We start from the raw sequence: 23,056 nt of genomic DNA on the forward strand, positions 1-23,056 counted from the left end.
TAAAATGTTAAAGGCTTATGCATGTTTCAAAGACTAATTATCCAGCCATTAATGTACCAACTGCTCAAGCAGTATAGCGAGAGACCATCTGATAGATGTTTCTTAAATAGGAGACTCTGAAGCTTTGCTGATGTATACAGTTAAAAATAGCTTGTGTCCTGGAATAGGAAACTTAAGAGTTGTATTTATTAGTTAGGTGCCCCAAATTCCTGCACATAAACTTGCTGGAGGCTTCTGCAAGCTTTATTTTTACTGTTCTAATTTTTCCTCATTTTTCTTCTCATACTGGCTTATGTTAGTGCTTAAGGGGTCAGTTAGCTCAGTTGGCTGGTTTTATGATGCGGAGCAACACCAACAACGTGGGTTCGATTCCCAAACCGGCTGAGGTTATTCATGAAGGCCCTACCTTCTCAACCTCACCTGAGGTGACTCAGGTCAAATCACTGCCAGTTAACTCTCAAAGGGGGAGAGCAGTCTCTGGTACGGTGGTTATATTTACATGTTGGTCTCCTATCTTCTTCTGCCTGATGTGGCCTAATTTCTATATTTAGTTTGAAGATGTTTATATATCTGACATCACCAAAAGGACAAATTATTTTAATGAGCACACCAAAAGGATTGGGCCTTCTTTTGAGCTAATTAATTAAATCTTTGCCTGATGTAACATCACATTATTCAGGTTGGGAAGACCTCAGGTCAGATATCCATCTGGGCAGCTTGTTTTTACCTCGGACCCGGACACCGGTGGAGGATTACTGTCATCAGGGCATTTAACTTATCTTTCACTGCTCTAAATTGTCAGCAATCAGAAATGGAAAGCCAGTCATAATTCCCCCAACACCTGACAAGTATGTGTGAGGAAAGGATCGGTTCGACTGCTACACTCTCTTTCCCTGGTGATGCTCACTCTTGTATCTCACAAATGTAGATGGATAGAGGTTCAAGTGTGTAGCTGGAAACCACAGAATTGTGTCTCCAAATTACCACATACCTTGAAGAAAGGGGGAAATTGAGCTGTGGTGAGGTGGAGGTTGTGATTGAAAGGAAAATGGATAATGAAACAAGATGGTGAGAAGCAAAAAAAAGTGCATTACGTGCGTGGGTAGAAATATGTCTTGGCTGGTGGAGCTAAATTAGTGATAGCCCCAGGTCACTGACCGTGTGGAGTTTGCACATTCTCCTCGTGTCTGCGTGGGTCTCACCCCCACAACCCAAAGACGGTAGGGTAGGTGAATTGGCCATGCTCAACTGCCCCTTAAAATGGAAAAAAAGAATTGGGTACTCTAAATTATATATTTTTTAAATTGTCCATTATATATCCTGTCTGATGTTCAGCTCCATTAAAGTTAATATAAACAGCTGCTTATTCTATGCTGCCTGTTTATACTGGCACCAAAGACAAATTTTTACCACACGTTTGTTTGGAATGTTTGGTTATGTTTCCTCACTTATCAAAGAATGTCATCATGGCATCTCCCATGTGTACTTTCACTGCTCCAACTTGTATTGCAACATTGTCCTTGCATTTCACAGGTCCTCCAGTAAACGTTACATGCAATATTTTTATCAACAGTTTCGGCTCTGTCACGGAGACCACAATGGTAAGTGCTGATGGCCACGGTCAAATAACTTGATGTCTTGTACGGTAGCAGCTTGTCAATTTTCTTTCTTTTGTTTTATCATTCAAATTGCAGGTCCTCCTGTTAATGTTACATGCAACATATTTATCAACAGCTTTGGTTCAATAGCAGAAACTACAATGGTGAGTGGGACTGAATATTGAGGCCATCTTGTAATATATTGCTTAGTTTGTCAGCCTACCACCAGGGCTTTTACCAACCAGCTGAAGAACCAAACCAAATCACTTGTGTCAGCTGCTATTTCCTAATCTGTGAATCATTGCGTACCCAACCACTGCTCCAACTCAAAATATCAGAAAGAAACACTTTTCGAAAATATAAAACCCCATAATATATTCTTTGTAAAATTCAGCATTCACATTGTGGAAAGGCGAGTATGCCACCATTCTGTTGAAATGGACATTCTCCATTTGCTAAAAATACAAACGTAAACAGTAAATCATACCAAACCAAACACCAACATTTTCACATCCTCTCAATGGCTGAAAAGCTGTAAAAACTGCCATTAATCAAGCAGAAATCAGCATTAAAAAAACGGAATCTGAGGAAAATGCAAAATTTACACCACATCCCTTTTTGAAATTCCTCTTTATGTATGAACATAGACATTTTTTTAAATCGCTTAAAGTATCTTCAGGAAACACAATTCAGAACTGGCATCGATACAGGAAAGTTATAGGATTCAGTGCCCACGGCGTCGTAAACGCAGTCACGTTTTACAACAGCATGAATGGGCTGACCCGACGGCTAATTCTGGCCCCTACAGGGGGCCAGCACGGCACTGGAGTGGTTCACGCCGCTCCAGCTGTCGATCCCGGATGAACCGGGTGCCACGGGATCCACGCATGCGCAGGGGCTTCCTTCAACGTGCCACCCGCGACACAACATGGTGTAGGGCTACAGGGGCCAGTGCATAGGAAAGGAGGCCCCCAGCCAGCGAGGCCGGCCCACCGATTGGTGGGTCCCGATCGCGGGCCAAGCCACATTGGAGGCCCCCCCCCCCGGGGTCAGACCTCCCTCCCCACCCACAGGCCGCCCCCCCTGATCCTTACATGCCGAAGTCCCGCCGGCTGAGAGCAGGTGTGGATGGCGCCGACGGGACTCGACGTTGTCACGACGGCTGCTCGGCTTATCCCGGGCAGCCGTCGTGAAAACGTCGAGTCCCGCTGGCGGCAACGGCGCCGATCGCGTGCCACCGTCGGGACGGTGTGGCACGATACGCACCGGTCGCGGGGATTTGCCCGGCCCCGGGTTGAGAGAATCCCGCCCTCGGTCTTTTGCTTGGGCGGGTGTGGGTATGGAGGGAACCCCCTCATCGAACACAAAGGGATTTGTGAGGCAATGCAGAATCTGTGTTGAGACTGAAGAAATTTGTCATTGAGTGGTAACAGTTATTCATGCCCAAGTTTCCTTGATGTTTTGCACAGAAGACATGTACGTACCCTGTTGCGTTGCTGAAATATTTCAGGAAATTCTGGCCATTATTGTAAAGGTGCACATATTTGAGAGCAGGAAATAACGCTTTCTGAAGATTAATATATGAGCACTTATCTGTGTGCACACTAATCCCACACACAGCATAATTTTGTTAATTAAATTCCTTTGTGCAATATTTTAATGGGAGCTATTTGTTTTAAATAGATTAACACCTCCCTTAAAAATCGAAGGCCTAAGGATTCCATGGCAACACATTAAGCAGGGATATGTTAATCTTCTTGGAACAGTAAATCCTGAGGAGATTAGATTTTAGAAGGGGAACAGATTATTGCTGCAACATAGTTTCTTAAATTTTAAAAACAGCAAGTATTCAGGAGGCAGTCTCAATCAGTGACCAAAGGACAACTAAGAATGGGTAATAAATGCCAGCCTTGTTGGCGCTGCCCATATCCTGTAATTAATTTTTTTTAAATATATTTTTTAAATATAAGTTTAGAGTATCCAATTCATTTTTTTCAATTAATGGCCAATTTAGCGTGGCCAATGCACCTAACCTGCACATCTTTTTTGGATTGTGGGGGTGAAACCCACGCAAATACGGGCAGAATGTGCAAACTCCACACGGACAGTGACCTGGAGCCAGGATTGAACCTGGGATCTCGGTGCCACGAGGCAGCAGTGCTAACCACTGCGCCGCCAATAAAAAATATTTTAATTAACTGCATTGAGGTAAGAATTTCTTGAGAGATGCATTTTCCTATCAGCAAACGTTCTGTTCAAACAGCTAACACATTTAAACTTCATACATTGTGCTACCGTTAAGGATTTATTCTAAAATAAATGGATTAATACAAGCACAAAATAACGCACAAGGAATGTACCATGGACCCTGATATGTCAAATAATTATTGTTATATATCCCAGATTACATTTTGTTGAGACAGAGGAATATCTGAATTACACAGCTTTTAAATTTGTTGATAAAAACTTCCAACTTTATTTTCGGCATTAGACTGAAGATGTAATGCTCTGTTCCATAAATAATGGTGCAATTCACCTGAAAATTTGTAAGTCTGGTTCCAGATGTGTTCTCAGCATTCCCGGAGGCTAGAGCACCGGGAAACATCTCGTTATTCAACGGCACTTGCCGTTTATTTTGGCCTCGGGGTTTCTCTCCGCGAGGCCATGGATTTCCTGCTGGCGAGCTAAAAGTCTCCTCAAAATATCAGGGCACCATTTAGTCTGGCTGCCCCAATCGTTCCTGCCCCCTTTCAAGCCCCCCACCCCCATTTCCAAGTCCGGTCAACGTTGGAGGGACCCCCGGGAACCTCCCTCACCTGGTAAATCCGCCCTACTCTGGCACTCACAATCTGGCACTCACAATCTGGCTTCCAGGCACCCTGGCACTGCCAACCTAGCATTTTCCCAACCAGCCTGGCAAGGGGCCCATGTGCCAAGAGGAGCACTGGTGTGCCATCCTGCCCCCCAGATTCTCAAATACCCTGGAAGACCCCTCATCCCAAGGCGCTGTTACAACCGGTCATGGTTTGTATGGACCAGTGCTAAACTGCGCCCTGGCGAGGTCTCCCAGGTGCGGCCATTGAGTACTGGTTGCCAGGAGAATACCATGAATGTGTAAATAAATGAGCCTTATGTTGATCTGGGGCATGACCCAGTGAGGGCAGGATCCAGATCGCGATGTTACGTGAGATTACGTTGGATCTCGCGAGACGTTTCGAGCATCGTAAATCTCTAGAGGCCTCTGGAGATTCAATAGCCTTGTCCCAACACAAAGTCAGGCATGACGAAGCCGCTGAATTCACATCCAATATTTCACCTGCTGTGCAGGGAATCAGACAAGAATATCAACTAATAATTCTCATTCTTTAGAGAGCTAAAGAAGTACTTCACTATAAAACAGTTAAGGGCTTACAGCAATACAATGTGCACAGTACAACAGTGGCAGCCTCATTTTAATGGAATTAAGTTATTGGAGGAGCGAGCCTCAGACTGTTGTGGGGGGTTGCACTGGCTCTTGGGTTGCCAATCTCCAACACATTCCTGCTGCCTTCCAAATGATTTAGCCCTGCAAGCGAGCCACCCAAATTTACCCCACCCATCACGATTAATCTCTCCATTCTTCGCACTCCGAATCATGCGCCCTCTCCGCCCACCAAACGGGACTCCCCCACTCCACCCACACTGAATGACCTACACCTCAGGATGAATCCCGCTTGCATTCCCCCTTCCCATCCCATTGCCCCTCATCCCTCAGATTACCCCTCCCCCACTTCTCACTTATTCCCCCCCCCCCCCCCTCCCCCTTCGAGCGTGGATCTACCTTGTCCTGTAGTTGCCACTGCCTGGTTCGGCATCCAACGAGAAGTCAAAGGGCGGAATTTTCCCAATTTATTTCTAAAGTGCCAGCTTGAGTGGGAAAAGCACAGTAAAAGTGCAGTAAAAGCACAGTCATGCCCATTTGGCTGCGCTGCTAGCTCTTCCCTTAAATCGGTTTCGGGAAAAAAAGTGAAAGGGCGAGTTCCACAACATCATGCTGGAGGGGCAGGCGCAAGCAACTTTAAGCTATTAAAAGATCAAGTCACCCCTTTTTTTAAATGGTCCCCAATTTAAATTTTTTTTAAAAAGGAACACTCTTTGGAGCCCCCTTAGCATTACTAAGGAACAGTGCCAGGATACTGTCCAAGCATCGTGCTCTCCCCGTCAGGGCTGCACTCACTTTTACGCCTCTGGTGGGTTCTGTTCGGCAGCTGCACGTCATGGGGGACCTTTAGTAATTCATATAGACTTTACAGTCGGGATACCGGCTACACCATTGGTGGGATGGCGGGGACAATGGAGTGAGGAAATCCTTCCAGCGTAACAGCCATTTCGGATCTCCCGCTCAATTCTCCAATCCCCCCCCACACAAAAGGTGTGTGTAAATTTCTCCCCGTGTCATAGAACCCCTACAGTGCTGAAGGAGGCCATTCGGTCCATCAAGTCTGCACTGGCACGTGGAAAGAGCCCCCTACTTAAGCCCGCACCTTCATTCTACCCTGTAACCCCACCTAATCTTTTGGACACTAAGGGCAATTTATCATTGCCAATCCACCTAACCTGCACATCTTTGGACTGTGTTTGTCATACAGACTAGCTTCCAAGCAGGGAACTATTTAATTCTCATGCAGGAGAGCTCCATCGCCTGCGGGCAATCCTGACCCATAGGTTCCTGTGCCTTCCTCACTGCGCCCACCTTCTCGTGGGTCAGGTAATTTAGAGTCTAGGGCTAAATTCATTTAACTTTCTAAATACTAAATTCCCACTTTTCTGCGTCACTCACCTGTTCATTCAAATGACTGGCTGTTTCATGTGTTTTTGTGCAAGTGATGAGCTGTTATCAGGATCAGACTGGAATTACAGGGCGGAAAATTCATTCTCTGCACAGACATACCTTGATGCATCAGGATAGGTGGTATCTCTGCAGCCCACATAGTGTTCTTCAATGATATCAATGAAGAAGGCTGTGCAAGTAGTGGCCCACAGTGCTGGTGGCCCCTGGGGAAGTTACACCAGCCTACATTGTGTCCACATTGTTTGATGGAAGCTGAAAGTTGAATTTGTACCTCTTGGCTGTATTGAGAGATTATTTTAAACTGCTGCTCAACACGCTGTACCTTAATGACCAGAATATGTAATTTGCATACCTTCCTTCCGACCTACAAAATTTCAAAAAGCTTTGAAAAAGGTAATAGATCATTTTCCTCTGTTTCCCACTAGTATCTCAAGTACTTCATTACCCAGCCTTCAATACTTTGAAGCTTGTTCCCATCTCCTCGTCTTGTGTCTTTTCCCCTCCAAGCTTAACCTGCGGTCTCACATGCTCCAACTTGATCATAAAAGATGAGGGAGCTACGCAAATTCCAAATCTAATCCTTTTATGCAGTCACCATGTGTCAACTGCAACCATGATGAGCACCTCATCCTGCACTCCACACGCTTAACCCTGCCCAGGCAACCTCACACCCAAATTGTGCAAGCCCCTCTCTGAATAGCCTGTTCACTTCAGAAGATACAAAAATTTCACATAACACACTGCAATCAGGGGAAATGGCGGTATAATGGTATTGTCACTGTATTAATAATCCAGACTCCCAGGGTAATGCTCTGGAGACCCCCATCCCACTGTGACAGATGGTAGAATCTGAATTCAATAAAATAATATCTGGGATTTAAAAATCTAGCAACTTAAAAGTCAATTTTTGTAAAAGCCCATCTGGTTCACAAATGCCCTTTGCTTGACCTACATGTGCCTCCTAACTGTCTTCTAATTAGTTCAAGGACAATTAGGGATGGACAACAGATACTGACCAAGTCAGTGATGCCCATTCCCATGAATGAATGAATGAATGGATGAATAAAGCTCAATGTTCAGCTGTCGTCACTGGTTAAATACAGTCCCCTGTGTTAAGCACATTACTGGTACTAAATCAAGGCCCTGCTTTGAATTCTGCTGTCATAATGTTGTGCAGCGGTAATGGGAAGTTAGTGTTTAAAGATGTTAATTTATCGGATAATATCATTTTCTGATTTTGAACTCAAAAGTAGATTATTCAATCAATTTTTCATGCTATAAAATGGTATAGTGCTGTCATAATCAGCAAATGTTGCTTCCACCTACTTCTGCCTAAAGTTAGCTGCTGAGGAGAATGAAGATGTCTGCAAACCCCTGACACCATATTGTGTGGTCAGAAAAGCTTTGTTTGCTTATGAGAAAACTCAGCATGTTTAAATCCCATACTGATTTTTGTTAACAGTGACAGGGTACAATGAACTTCAAACAATTGAGCCCGAATAGTGGTGTGTAGGTAGCAGTGCTCTCTAGGTACTGTTCCCAAGCTACAGCCCATCATATGCCTACCGTTTTCCTAAGGGTATTTAGGATGACAAGGCCCAAAGAATTGCTGGGGATTAAAAGCAGTTAATTTGCTGACATGCAGATGGCGCCACAGAAATTCTGATTGTCCCCATAAAACATGAATGGTTAGCAATTATGGATTTGTACAATGGTTGACGATAATAGCGGAGATATTTCACACTCTTAAGAATATTAATGGAACACTCCTTCACTGTCAAGCCAAAATCAATTGTAATCATTTCTCTTTGAAGACTGTGGCAGAGTTCACTTCTACAATTGGCAGATGGATCATGTGGTACCTGGGAAACTCTGCCTTAACACTTAAATTACAAGATGGCTCTCAATGGATGTCTGTGCACGGATGCTAGCTATGTATCAGATGCATATTTTACTGCGCACTAGCAGCTTTCAAGAACACTTGAACAGTTTATTCATTGAAAGTCTCATGCACAGAGGCTGCAGTATTTAACTTGATAGTAGTCAAACACAAATTCAGTTGAAGTTATTTTTTCATGATGCTTTTACTTGCTGCATGCCATTTTCTGATGGGGTTGGTTCCCAATGGGTCTTCCAGCAGTTACAGTGCATTGCAAAATTGAGAAATCCAGTCCCATTATATGTGTCTACATTAATATTTGTTTCAAAACACGATTGCAAACAAAAAAGCTTAAATCCGGAAAATAAGTTTCGTTCACTCATTTTCAGTTAAATGAAACAGGTTCTTGAATGTCCCGGATAAATAATAAGTTCAAAAGTTGTCATTTTATCTCAACAATGGTGACCTGACTATTTGGTGATTTTAACCATTATGCCTCAGTTAGGCAAGATGGCTGCTTCGGATGACAGGAGACAGTCACATCAGGTAAATGATTCACACTTGTGCCATCAGAGGCAGCCATGCAGTGTCATTAATCCATACCAATGTCATGAGAGGGGTTTTAAACAAGGAGATACTCTTTATATTGCACGTTGGTCAGTAGCCAGAGGACAGAGATTTAGGTAATTGGCAAAAGAACTGGAGGCCAGTTGAGTTTTTTTTTTAAATTGCAGCGAGTTGTTAAATATGGAATTCAATTCATGAAAATGGGGTAGATGCAGATTCAGTGGTATTTTTCAAGAGGGTTTTGGATGAATACTTAAAGGGCTATGAGGAAAGAGCAGAGCTAAGTGAACAGCTCTTTCAAACCACATGCACAATGGGATGAATGGTTGTCTGATTTTATAACCCTATGTGGTCAAAATAATCCACACCATTGCCATCTGAGGCAGACACACAATTTAAATCATCCACACCACTCTCAGCTATAAATGGATGAGCACAAGGCTCAATTGCAGAAGGCTGCTTAAAAAATGCTTATCGGAGTCCTACCGTGGGTAAGGGCGCCCAATTGCAATTTTCAGGTATAAATGGGTGGAGCCCTCTCAGGCACACATTGGGCATCTGGTGGAATTTCAATGATGCCGCAATCTAAACAAAGGCTCATGCGATGTCAGCAGCAAAGCGACACTGACCTCGAAAAACAATGCCGGCAAAAGATCTAGTGATCGGTGTGGTGAGGATTTCCCTTTTCCCGACAGCAGTTTAAATTTACCACTAAGCCAAGGAAATCCCCTGGCATGCCCAACAGTGCTGTCAGAAAGTAGGGTAAACAGTCACTTTAAAGTATTTGCACTGTAAAACATTTAAAGTTAGTGTCAAAAATATATCTTACGAACATAATTAAATATATTCTATAGTCATGGAATCCTAGAATTTACAGTGCAGAAGGTGGCCACGTGGCCCATTGAGTCGGCACCGACCCTTGGAAAGAGCACCCTTCCTAAGACCATGCCTCCACCCTATCCCTGTAACCCAGTAATCCCACCTAACCATAGGAGTAAGAGGCCATTTGGTCATCGTGTCTGTATTCATCCTAATTCTGCCATCTCTTTTTCAATTTAAAAAAAAAAAAATTTCTTTTTTCAAATGTTCATTTTCAGTATGGTCATTGAAATCTTCAATAGGCACTTGTAGCAATGCATTTTACTTTCTGGTAGACCTTTGTGCGAAAATACTTTTTGAAATCTCCACCATTATGCTTGGTAAACCCCGAGTTTGTGCGTCTTTGTTCCTGATGCATCAATGAATGGAGCTAATCTCTCTAACCCTTTCAAAATGCTGAACGCTTCTATTTGATGTGCCATTATCTCCATTGTTGCTGTGAACATGGCCCTATTTTGTTTCATGATACCTGTAATATTTCCTTGCTTCTCTGATATCACTCTGAATAGAATAAATACTGTTCCTCTGACTAAGGTGTTAATTACTTTTTATCATGGGGATGCATGAAAAATCAGGAAGAAATAAAAGGAGTGGATTTGATAGTATTGATCAAGGACATTATTGTAGATCTGAAAGGGATGATGCAGTTGAAGGATCAAAGACAGTGTATCTATTTGTTGAAAACAAAGAAAAGAATAGAAGAGCTATTACACTGCTGGGTGTACATTGTAAACCACCTCATTGTGGGAAGGTGATAGAGGAGAGAATTTGCAAGCAAATTACAGAATGATACTGGGGTGATAATGGTGGACTTCAAGTATCCCTATTATGAACTAGGATAGTAACTATGCAATGGGTAGAGAGAGAGAGGAGAGAGAGAGAAATTATTGAAACATGCACAAGAGAACTTTCATGAGTTCTGTAAATGAGGATGGGGAAGTCTTGGATTTATTTCTGGGTCTTGTTTTGGTTGAAATAGAGCATGTTTCACTCTGGGGTGCATTTGGTGAACAGTTTCTAGTGGCATAATGCAGACTTACCTCACTACAGGCATGGTCACCGGTCATTACCTACATGCCTGAGAATCTAAATTAGAAGCATTTTGATAGAGTAAATATGGACCAGTGATAGTAGGGTCAATATAATCTGCAGGACTATGGACAAAATGCTGGAAAGTGGGACTAGGCTGACTAGTTTGTATTTCGGCCAGTTCAAACATGATGGGTCAAGAGGCCTTTTCTGTGCTGTAAACATTCTACGATTCTAAATGATAGGCAAAATAACATGAGGCAAAACAACATGAAGCAATGTTCTTTTTTTAGATATTTGAATGATCGTGATCTGGAATGAACTTCCTGAAAAGCTAGTGGAAGGTAGTAACCTTCAAAAGAGAAGAGACAAAATGTCTCATGGATATGGGGGCTGAGTGGTGGAATAGCAATAATCAGACAGCTCTTTCAACAAGTGAACACCAGCACAATGGACCAAGTGGTCTCCCTCTGTGCTACATCATTCTGTGATTCTACAGCGGGATACAGAAACTCCAATAGTTCCAGCTGTAGTCTAACCAGTGTCCGATAGAGATGCTTTTGTTTGTAATGCTCCCATACATAGATGCAGTATCACATTTGACCTTTTGGTTGTTCTATCTGCATTTCTGTTTTTAAAGGTTTGCAACCTTAGATTCCACTGTCCAATTTGCTCCATTAACAATTTTACTATTTGAAAAATTCTTTATAATTTTCCTCAGAATTCCTTCAGTCCAGAAGGAGGCCATTCATCCCATCGAGTCTGCACTCCCCCTCCAAAAAGGGCACCCTACCTAGGCCCACTCCCTTGACCCATCCCTGTAACCATCTAACCTGCACTTTGGACAATGAGGGGCAATTTAACATGGCCACTCCACCTACCCTGCACATATTTGGACTCCAACTGGACCTCTTCACAGTTCTTTACATTTAACTGTATTGTCCCATTTCTGCTCACTTCTTAATTATGTCCAAATCCGACTGTTGTCCAAGACAATGTTCTTTGCAGTTCCTTGTTCCCTTTTATCTGGCATCAACAAGATGAAACATTTTGATATTATTTGTTTTATGCCCTCAAGTTTAGTAAGAAACCTCTTGTACATTGTGCTATTCAAATGTCCAAATATGACAAACCATTGCATGTCATTTGTCTCTCCAGTTGTTAATTCACTTGAAGAATTTAATTAAATTAGTCAAGCATAGCCCATAGTTATAATTCTATGCTCTCTGTCCCTTCTAAGTCCTGATCTTGTAGAAAAATAGGTTATTTTTAGTAATGGTGAATAACTCATTTGGGAAGCACAGAGCCAAGGAATAATAAATGGCAGGTTAATAAGCAGAAATTCATCTATTGTTCCAAGGCAATTATCATCAGCAAACCAAACTGCCTATCTGAAGATCCATGTACTTTACATATTAGAGAACCCCTCAAAGAGGAACAGCATTATAGGAAACAAGGGCAGTAATCGTAATCTGTGGTTATATTAACCATCTTGTTACACCAAACTAAAATATTTCCAGGCAAACAATACCCAATGAAACAGAAATGTAATATGGCTATTGTAGAAAAATGTTGGATAGAACGCAAAAGATTTCTAAGTGTCATTTGTGGCGGATTTTGGATTTAACTAAAGGGGAACAAAGTCCCATAGTGAGAGCGTTTAGCCACTACCAGGTGCTCGCAGCGCTGAGCAACACCCCGCTATTTAACACATCCTCAGCAGGGAATGAACAGCTGAGGCCACACACAGCCCCATTTTCTGCACTGAGGAGCTCTGTTCACCAGAACTACTTCGACACCCACCTCCAAGTCTCAACTCACTATGAGGAGGTCCTCGGGTCCTGCCTCAACCCCCAACCCCCCCCCCCCCCAAGCCAACCCCCAACCCCCCCCCCCCCAAGCCAACCCCTGCAAAGTGCTCCCCTGGCCCTATCGCTGCCACATGCAAAGTGCCAGTTTGGTACTTTGCCAGTGATAACCTGGTACCATGGAACTACCCCTGCCAGTGTCACTTGGCCACCTTGGCAGTGACAGGCTGGCATACAGATGGCACTGCCAGAGTGCCATATATTCATAACCCCCCACCCAACAAGTAATGAAACTCAACTATGGGAATGCTGTGGGCCCCCCCTTTCTAGGCCCTGCCCACACACCCTTTTCAATTCTCCCCTTCCAGGACCCCACCCTTCACCCCACCCAACCTTCCAGAGGCTCCTTCATAACCCCTCTGCCTTCCTTTTATGGGAATGGCCCTCCTCAGGCCCTGAACCTTGGCTTGGCAATGCCACCCTGGGAGTGCTTCTGCTGGTTTTGCACTGCCACCTGTGCACCTTGGCATTGCCAGGGTAGAGGTGCCATGGTACCAGCCTGGCAGTGCCAAGGTGCCTGCATGGAAGGGGGAGGGCCAGTAGGCTACAGGAACCGGTCCCTGAACACCCAGGGGCCCCCCATGACTCTGGAGAATACCCCAGGTACAGATCCGACTGACTGGGTCCAGGTAGCGACTCCTTGGGGAGGCCGCTAAATGCTGGGAGCCCGATAGATCCTGGGTGAGCACGCCTAAGCTGACAGTGTGATGCTTGGTCCTGCACATTGTGGGTGGGATCCTGATCGCAACGCTTCATGGCACCTGGGTATAACTGGTTGTCGGGAAGTCCAGGATCTACCACTGTGTTGCTCTCCCATTCAGGCACAACGCCCGTAGATATTTCTAGATGCATGAGCAGTGTTTGAATAAATACTGAATCACTTCCCAGTATTATTATCCCCCTCATGTAAATGATATGCATGTTATGATTTCGCAATTAATGGAATTACAGAAAGAGATTAATGAAAACTAACTTACTACTAATTTTTGCTCGTATTGGATTGTGCTTTCCTATAAATAACAGATGTTTTCAATCTATTAGCAAATTAAAGATCCACATCATAGTACCATGTAGCACAATTGAGATAATTATGGCCTATTGTACCTGTACTGAAACCTGCACCTGACCTTTCTCCATGACCTTGCAATAATTCCCTTTCAAATAGTAATTGACTTAAAGCAAGACAGCTATGTACCCCAAATTGTGCTTCGCACCGGGTGCAAACCAATCGCAAGTCACAACTTGTTCTGCCTATTGGCTCATTTAAATACCCAGACGTCAGGTTCACCTGGTGCCTAGTACTCATCGGCTGTGCCTGGGAGGCCTCGCTGCCAGAGTGCTGTTTAATACGGACCCACACAACATGGATCAGGCGTAATGGCACATGGGGAGGTCCCCCAGACCATTGGAGACCCACATGTGGTCGGGGACTGGGCAGGGTTGTATCCTGGGCGCCTGGGCCATGCTGGACTGACACTGCCAGGGTGCCCAAGTGCCCACTTCGTACTGCCAGGGGTCAGGCCCAGGGGTGGGGGGGCCTTGCCAAGCAGAGGGGGGTTGAAGGGGGGGGGGGGGGGTCTGGAGGCCTCCCCAAAGTTTTTTGGGGGGGGGGGGGCGGAGAGAGAGAGGAGAAAGATAGGGGCTGCCGGACAAAATGGCACCTTGATATGCGAGGAGACTTTTGCTTGCCAGCAAGAAATCCTTCTAAGTGCAGCCTCGATGGAGAGAAAATCCTCAGGGCCCAAAAAACGCAGTGTCTTTGGATAGCCAGATGTCTCTCAGCAAGGACCTTAACTTCTGTCTGCTGAATCGCACTGACTATCCATTATTTATTGGAAAATGCAATCCAACACAAGCAAAATTAAGTAATAATTTAGAGTTTTTATTGATCTGTTTCTGTTATTCCATTAATTGCTAAATCATAGCATGCATAACATTATTTACATGGCAGGGATCAAAATACTGAAGTGATTCCATAGTTATTCAAACACTACTCTTAAAAAGTTATGCATGCAGAAATTTCTACATTTCTCTACAAATAGTGCGATTAATTTCTATTAAGTTGGGAATGGCAACATTCGGACATTGAGGTTCACTATTCATGTTACCTAAAAATGGTAACTCAAGCTTTCCTTAACAAGTGGTGATTTGAGGTTCTTTGCTTCTATGAATGCCAGCTCCTGATTTTCCTGCACATTAAGTTGACTGAAAATTGGAAAGTGAGATGACAAGCAGACAAGTGAAGAAACCCTGGAGACTTGTGGCTTTTCCCACAACACAGTTAATTTTTTATGTATAAAAGTATCAAGAAGCTTACAATCAACAGTGATGAGTAACTACTCACTGTGCTTGCTTTTGTTTTTGCAATTGTTAAAATGCAATTTGAACAAGTAGTTTTAACTGCTAGCTACCAGAAATATAATTTAAACATTCATTAATATATTGGAGTAAAGCAGAAACCTTAGCAGCCAAAAGAAATGTCAGTGAAGTCCAGTGAATCCATGAGCTGTGGCATGTTTTAGCAGTTAGACTTAGCAATTTCCAATGGTCACTTTAAGCTTATGGACTCTTCTGAGAGAAAGGAACCATATTAATACATACAGTGCCGATAATTTGTATTGCACAAAGTTCGCTGTTTATAATTGGACTGCATTGCATTCTCCGCATTAATTGACCTCAAGCACAGGAATAGCTATCATAATGAATTCCAGCTGACCGTTTTCTTGGCCCATCAAACTGGCATCTTGATATGCAGGCCTAGAGGTTGTGCCTGGCACCCACCAGTGACCTTGAAGGAAGACTCCCACTAAGATCCAGGGCCCAACTTTAACCTGTGAATGTGGCTGGATTTTGAAAGGGTTTATATTAGTCATCTGTGGCAATGCTTTTCACCCTTCCTGATGTTAATTTGAATCTGCAGCCATGTCAAAGGGTCTCCAGGCATTCAGCAAATTGAATGTCATCAAGTAGTGCAAGCAGCCAATCACATTAAAGATTTCTGAGACAGTAAACCAGGAAGCAAAATGCACCGATTAACCATCATTTTTTTAAATTAAACTTTTCAGGATATTAAATCAATGGATTGGATATACACATCTGAAGTTAAAACTTCATAAACAAACTTTTGAAAAAATTATTATTCTGAAACAATAGAATTTTTATAATGGAAAATTTTGAATCTACGCAAATTTCAAATTAGTTTTCCCGAAGCGGAGAGGTCACTCAGCAGTAGTTAGGACTTAATGTGGCATTACAAATTCAGTAACCCCTCATTTAAAAAGTGTAAATGATTGAGTTTTTTTTTACGGTGATATTACAATGCAAAAGGGGAATTTCTTGTCAGTTCAGTGATTCTAAAGATTACTGGCTGCGGGGACTTTGACAACACATGCTGTGGAGGAGCAGGGAACCTCTGACAGCAATTTCTGGGTTTTGCTGCACATGTACCAATGTCAGACGTTGCTGCCAGTTTCACAGTGTAGTGACGCCAAATACTGACTGTTTCACCATCATTGCCAGTGCCACTAAAAACTCACTTGCTTATGCAAAGAATGATCTATAAGGCTATTGCTACACTTCAGCACAAGAAGGATAGAAAAGAAACTCTGCCACAGCTGTAATGGACACCCACTCTAGGAAGACTACAGTGGCTTTGTAGAAAGCCCAATAACATTTACCAGACTGAAAGGACTTACTAAGATGAGAGACTGTGTGAACTTGAGATGTAATCCTTAGAGCTGAGGAGGTTAGGGGGAAACTGATTAAATGGCTTGTAGATAATTGAAAGTATTTAGAGAACACTCTTATTTTCTGGCAGTGAAACCCTGGGGAGCCAAAAGAAAGGGGGCATTATCTTAGAATTTGAACTTGGCCGGTTAAACGTAAATCAGACAATGTGTTTTGTGAATGTTAAAAATAGTATACCAGAGTACTATCAAGTCAACTGAATTGAGAAAATGAGGATAGTGCAGGATAAGATGAGAGGGCAGGAAACTAGAAACATAAGATAATAATTAGAATAATAATAATAATAATAATCGCTTATTGTCACAAGTAGGCTTCAATGAAGTTACTGTGAAAAGCCCCTAGTCGCCACATTCCGGCGCCTGTTCGGGGAGGCTGGTACGGGAATTGAACCCGCGCTGCTGGCATTGTTCTACATCACAAGCTAGTGATTTAGCCCACTGTGCTAAACCATAAAGAGGCTTCCATGATTAACGAAAGGATGGAGCAGGTTACATGGGGTCGAATGACCTACTCCTCTTGTTACAAGCCTAGTAATGGCAATTGTATCACCAACATTACTGCAGGTATAGAATACGGACACAAAAACAGAAAAAGAGAATAGAGCTAATGTTTTGAGCCTGGATGACTCGTTGTCAAAGCTCAAAGAGTCATCTAGACTCAAAACATTAGCTCCTTTTTCTCTCCACAGATGCTGTCAGACCTGCTGAGATTGTCCAGCATTTTCTGTTTTATTGTTTCAGATTCCAGCAGAATACAGACTTTCTGGCATTCTATATGTACACATTATATGATTGAGCATAAACTAATGGTTCTGTAATAGCAACAACAAAAATACGAATATATTTAAATATAACTTCAAAATACAGTTTACAATTAGAACCATTTAAAAATGTTTAGGGAGAAAGTAATTTTTTCACTTGCTTTTCTTTTCCCTAGCCATTCTCCCTGAACAAAATTTCATGCTTGAAAGATAGTATTGAACCTCTTCCAAATTTGAATCCTGGAATGATTTGAGTTACCATTTGTAACTACAACACAGACGCAATGCTTCATCCTCCTCAGTTGGGAAATAAAAATGTCATGTTGTGGGCTGTTTTCACTCACTGCAGTGCCAAGCATGTTTAACTTTATACTTACAGAGCAAGGGCATTCTGGGGCAGACACTTGTTTTTGCAGCTAACTAGTGACTATCGTCCGACCAATATAGACATTCCAGCCCTATGGTACTATTTACAGATGTATTTACCTTGAACATTTCTTAGGAGGCTGGATATGAAAATCTCACGCACACGTTGATAAAATAGCAAGCCCTTGACATTCCGTGTTGTATATTTTTGGATTCTTTAGCTGGCTGCAGGTAAACCTGACACCAACTGATGCAGGGCAAACCAGCCTTGCAAAAGAGGAGATGAGCGGCTAAGAATTGTATGGACCCCTTTTTTTGCCCACTGTAAATGCCTGACTTATAATTAATGTGCACTCCCTGACCACTGTACTGGATGCCCAGGAAGCCACTTAGCACTGTGTAGATAAATGTGAAAGCCCCAACTTCATACTGCAATGATACGCTGACCTCTAAAGTTTAATGAATTGACAGTTAAATTATATTTTCTCTTAAATCAATCAAAAATCACAGGGCCTTTCAGCAACACAGGTCAAAGATTCTTTATCCATATATCCAAAAACCAAGCACAACCAAACACATGTTCTTGTGAAAGGCTATGCAGTTAATTTGTTTGTTAATAAAGCAATATAATATTATTTTACAGGTATATTAAGTGTTGACAGGTAAGAAGCATGGTGTGCGAGAGTGTGCAAATGGAGAAGCAGCTAGTATTTATAGGCTAAAACCAGCATAGGTTTAGACTATTGTAATGCAAGGAGGATTTGGCCCACTGTATACAAGAAAACTGTATATACTGTATATCAGAAAACCAAAAATATCTCAATACCAAAATGCAATTGACCCCCACCCGTTCCGGATAAAGGATACCAACCTGTAATTGAATCACTGTAATAAAGTACCAGTAAAATCACATTAAATTATTAACTACCAGTTAGTTCGCTCAGTAACAATTAATTACCATATCATAATAAGGGCCAGTGTAAAGCCCATAGAGTCATCATCACTTATGTTGCCAACACCAGGAATCCTGTGGCAAATAACTCACCCCCTACCTCCCCAAAGTCTGTCTACAACCAACAAGGCCCAAGTCAGGAGTGTGATGGAATATTGTCCCCTTGCCTGGATGAGTACAACTCCAGCAACACAAAGAACTTGACACCATCCAGGATAAAGCAGCCTGCTTAATTGGCACCCAATCCACAAACATTTACCCACCACCACTGACACACAACAGTAGCAATGTATACAATCGACAAGGTGCACTGCAGGAACTCACCAAGACTCTCTAGACAACACCTTTCAAACCTGCGATCACTACCATCTAGAAGGACAAGGGCAGCAGACACCGCCTCAACGTTCCCCTCGTATCCTAACTTAGAAATATATTGCCATTCCTTTAACAGCGCGTAGTCAAAATCCTGGAACTGCAACCCTAACAGCATTGGGGGTATACTTACACCACATGGACTGCAGCAGTTCAAGAAAGCAGCTCATGGCCCCTTTCTTGAGGGCAATTAGGGATGAGCAATAAATGCTGGCCTAGCTAACAATCAAGTAATAAAAAATAAACTTGCAGCAAGCAGGTGTCTATGTGGGACAATTAATATGAACTATTTTCCTTCATCATGGAAGTCAATTATGAAGGCGACAATGTATTAAGTACACTGGCTAATTCAGGCAGACTCTGCTGATCAAAAAACTCCTCGTGAAGATGTGATTACTCAATCCCCTGTACTTGCCAATTTAAGAGCTTCACTGATTTCAGGCAATCTCAGGTCTCCCAGCAGCTGTTGAACAAGCTCCTTGCCACTCATTAAGGTGTGATTGTTTATATTTAATTCTGCCACTCAGTTCCCACTATGAACTTATACCCTCCTATAATGGTCAAATAACATTAACACCAACAGGTCCTCCATAGGTGGTGTGGTCCTACAGTCAATAATGAACAGTCATTTCCCAAAATGTGATAAAAGGACAGTCAAATCACACACTGTTCTTAACTAGCACTTGGATCTCAAACTGCCATTAACTGACAATCAAATCTCACTACTGTTACGAACTACCAGCCAAATCTCACATGAGCATACTATCACATCCCATAGTACCATTAACTGACAATCAAATCTCACTACTGCTACTTCCAGCCAAATCTCACACGACCATTAACTGCCAGACCTCACATTGCTGATAACGTACCATCAAATCTAATTCCGCAATTAACTAACATTCAGATCTTTTACTGTCAATTACCGTACTATCATTAATAAACAGTCACATTTGCATATCTGTTCATTGTAAAGTACATCTCATACAACCATTAATTAAAAGTAAGACCATGAGGTTCATTTGAAACATTAGTACTGGCACAACCAAGCTGGATTTATCTCGATAATTTTCATCAGTTTATCTATATAATGGCATATTCAGTACCCTGCAAACTAAGTAGAGAAAACAACAATCACACTGTGCAGAGTAATAACATAATTAATGTTACATTCTTTTCCTGCTAAGCAACATTAAAAGTATTATTTATGACTGATAATTTTCATTCTAATACTATTTACTTCATATTCATATTTTAGAAAATCTGGAACACCAAACTTTTAAAGATTTAAGAATTATTTGATTAAAGTTTATTGTTGACTGAACATTCTTATTAGTTGCATGTGTTAGTGCTATTGGAATAGATTCCTCAGGGTAGCTTTCTTCTGCAGGGTAGTTCCCTAAGCCCAGCCATCTTCAGCTGCTTCATCAATTATCTTTCTTCCATCATAATGTCAAAGGTGGGGATGTTTGCTGATGACTGCACAATGTTCAGCACCATTTGCAACTCCTCAGGCACTGGAGCAGTCCATGTCCAAATGTAGCAAGACATGGACAATATCCAAGCTTGAACTCACAAGTGGCAAGAAACATTTGTGTCACACAAGTACCAGGCGATGACCATCTCCAACAAGAGAGATTCCAACCATTGTCCCTTGGCACTCAATGCCGTTACCATCGCTGTATCCCTCGCTATCAACATCCAGGGGGTTACCATTGACCAGGAACTGAACTGGACTAGCCATATAAATACTGTGGCTACAAAAGCAGGTCAGCGACAAAGAATCCTGCAGTGAGTAACTCGTATCCTATCCACCATCGACATGGCAGAAGTCAGGAGTGTGAGGTAATGTTCTCTCTTTGGCTGGATGAGTGCAGCTCTAACAACACGAAAAAACTTGATACAATCCAGATCAAAGGAGCTCACTTGATTGACACCCCATCCACAAACATTCATTCCCTCCACCACCAACTCACAGCAGCAGCAGTGTGTACCATCGACAAGATGCAGTGCAGGAAATCATTCAGGCTCCTTAGATAACACCTTCCAAGCGCCTGACCACTATCATTTAGAAAGGCAAGGGAAGCAGATACATGGGAACACCACCAGCTGGAAATTCCCTCCAAAGCCACACAACATCCTGACTTGGAAATATATTGCTGTTTACTGTTTTCTTCATCTTTTCTCGCAGCAATACTCTACCCCATCACCTTGAAACTCCATGATAGAGTGGAGCTAACCTACCAGACAAGAGGGAAACTGTTCAGCCTCTGATGCCTCCAGGCCAGAACTAATGCCACCCAACTTCTGTCATCGAGCTGCAGTATGCAAACAATGCCTGTGAATGCACACATGAGAGGCTGAGCGACAAATCATCATCAACGCATTCACCAAGGCAAATGAAAGAATGGCCTTCAGGCTAAACATCCGGAAAACAAAGGTTCTCTACCAGCTCATTCCTGCCACACAAAGCTGCCCCGTGATCATCACTATCAATGGTGAGCCTCTGAACAATGTGGATTATTTCCCATACCTCAAGACTCCCTCTCGGCTTTGGCAGAACTCAACAATGAAACCCAGCTGTGTCCGATGTGTCAGCCCAGTCGTCGAATGCCTGTTGAACAAAGTGTTCAAAGATTGAGACCTCAAATTCAGCACCAAGCTCATGGTCTACAGAACAGCCCAGGTCTCCGCCCTCCTGTATTCATCAGAAACATGGCCAATGTCCAGCAGTCATTTCAACCCCTGGAGAGATATTACCAACATTCTCTCCACAAAATCCTGCAAATCTACTTGCAGGATAGCCTTACCAACATTTTTTTTTTTTAAATTTAGAGTATCCAATTCAATTTTTCCAATTAAGGGGCAATTTAGCCTGGCCAATCCACCTAGCCTGCGCATCTTTGGGTTGTGGGGGCGAAACCCACGCAGACATGGGGAGAATGTGCAAACTCCACACGGACAGTGACCCAGAGCCGGGATCGAACCTGGGACCTCGGCGCCGCGAGGCAACAGGGCTAACCCACTGCGCCACCGTGCTGCCCTTATAGCCTTACCAACATGATCATTCTCTGCCGGCTAATATCCCCAGTATTGAGGCACTGGTCACACTCAACCAGCTACGATGGGTGGACCACATTGTCTGTATGCCCGACACCCGACACAAGACTCCCAAAACAGGTGCTCTAGTCTGAGCTCCACAATGGCAAGCAATCACCCGGAGGGCAGAGGAACACTACAAGGAGAGTCTTAAAGCCTCCCTAAATAAATGCAACGTCCTCATCAACACAAGGAAATTGCTTGCCTTGGAACGCACAAACTGGAGAAGAAGCATCCGTGAAGACACCAATCACCTTGAGCGTCACAGGGTGGAGCTCGTGGAAGCCAAGCATAAACAGCACAAGGAGAGTGCAGAATCCAGAGCGTCCCACCCACCTCATCAAACACCACCTTCCAAACCTGTGGCAGAGTCTGTGGATCCAGGATGGGACCGTTCAGCCATTGAAGAACCCACCTTCCCGGCGTGGAAGCAAGTCATCCTCGATGCTGAGGAACTGCTCAAGAAGAAGATTGTTGCTGTCTCAAAATCCTGCAACTCCTTCTCTAATAGCACTGCAGGTGTACCTACACCTCAGGGACTGCAGCGGTTCAAGAAAGCAACTCACCACCACCTACTCAAGGGCAATTAAGGATGAGCAACAGATGCTGGCCTAGCCAGCGACACCCACATCCCATGATTTTTTTTTAAGTGCAGAACATTTGCTGGATTTTCTATGAGTAACTGAATACTGTACTGAAGACAGTAACATTTCCTATGATCCACACACCAGTGCCGGCGTCAGGAACTCATAGATCGGGTATAGCAATATCAAATGCAAAATTAAACCAGCTGTACTCTGTCTCACTAGTACACTTAATCACAGCCTTGGAAGTTTACTGCTGCAAACACTTTTTCACCTCACACATCAGATTTCCTCAAGGCTTATCTCAGAGAGCTTGTCAGTTTAGTGTCCAATTAATGCTGAAGTGTGAGGATTTAATGCTATAGTCCAACATCCCCTGGGCACTATGATGAGACTGACCAATTGCAGTTTAAGTAGACTCTCCTAATCAGTTCAGAGATGAGATTATTGTCACATGATCCCGGGGTAGATTCAAATCCCAGCTCCCAAAATTAAATAGATAGTTTCACACTGCTTAGCCTGCTA

At 43.1% G+C, this 23,056-nt stretch overlaps 1 protein-coding gene across 5 annotated transcripts in view; it reads left to right on the forward strand.

Annotated features, from left to right (window-relative positions):
* glra2 (glycine receptor, alpha 2) overlaps positions 1-23,056 on the forward strand; it is a 233,635-nt gene that overhangs the window by 65,235 nt on the left and 145,344 nt on the right. For 2 of the 5 annotated variants that reach the window (XM_038802490.1, XM_038802493.1), the window contains one exon: positions 1,695-1,762. The exons of 1 other annotated variant lie outside the window; for it this stretch is intronic. In XM_038802490.1, the coding sequence (XP_038658418.1) occupies positions 1,695-1,762 (68 nt within the window). Of the gene's footprint in view, positions 1-1,533; positions 1,602-1,694; positions 1,763-23,056 lie in introns of all 5 variants that reach the window. 2 more of the 5 variants (XM_038802491.1, XM_038802489.1) reach the window with 2 other exon arrangements.

Source organism: Scyliorhinus canicula, chromosome 7, assembly GCF_902713615.1.
Source record: "Scyliorhinus canicula chromosome 7, sScyCan1.1, whole genome shotgun sequence".
In the NCBI taxonomy this organism is placed as follows: domain Eukaryota; kingdom Metazoa; phylum Chordata; class Chondrichthyes; order Carcharhiniformes; family Scyliorhinidae; genus Scyliorhinus; species Scyliorhinus canicula.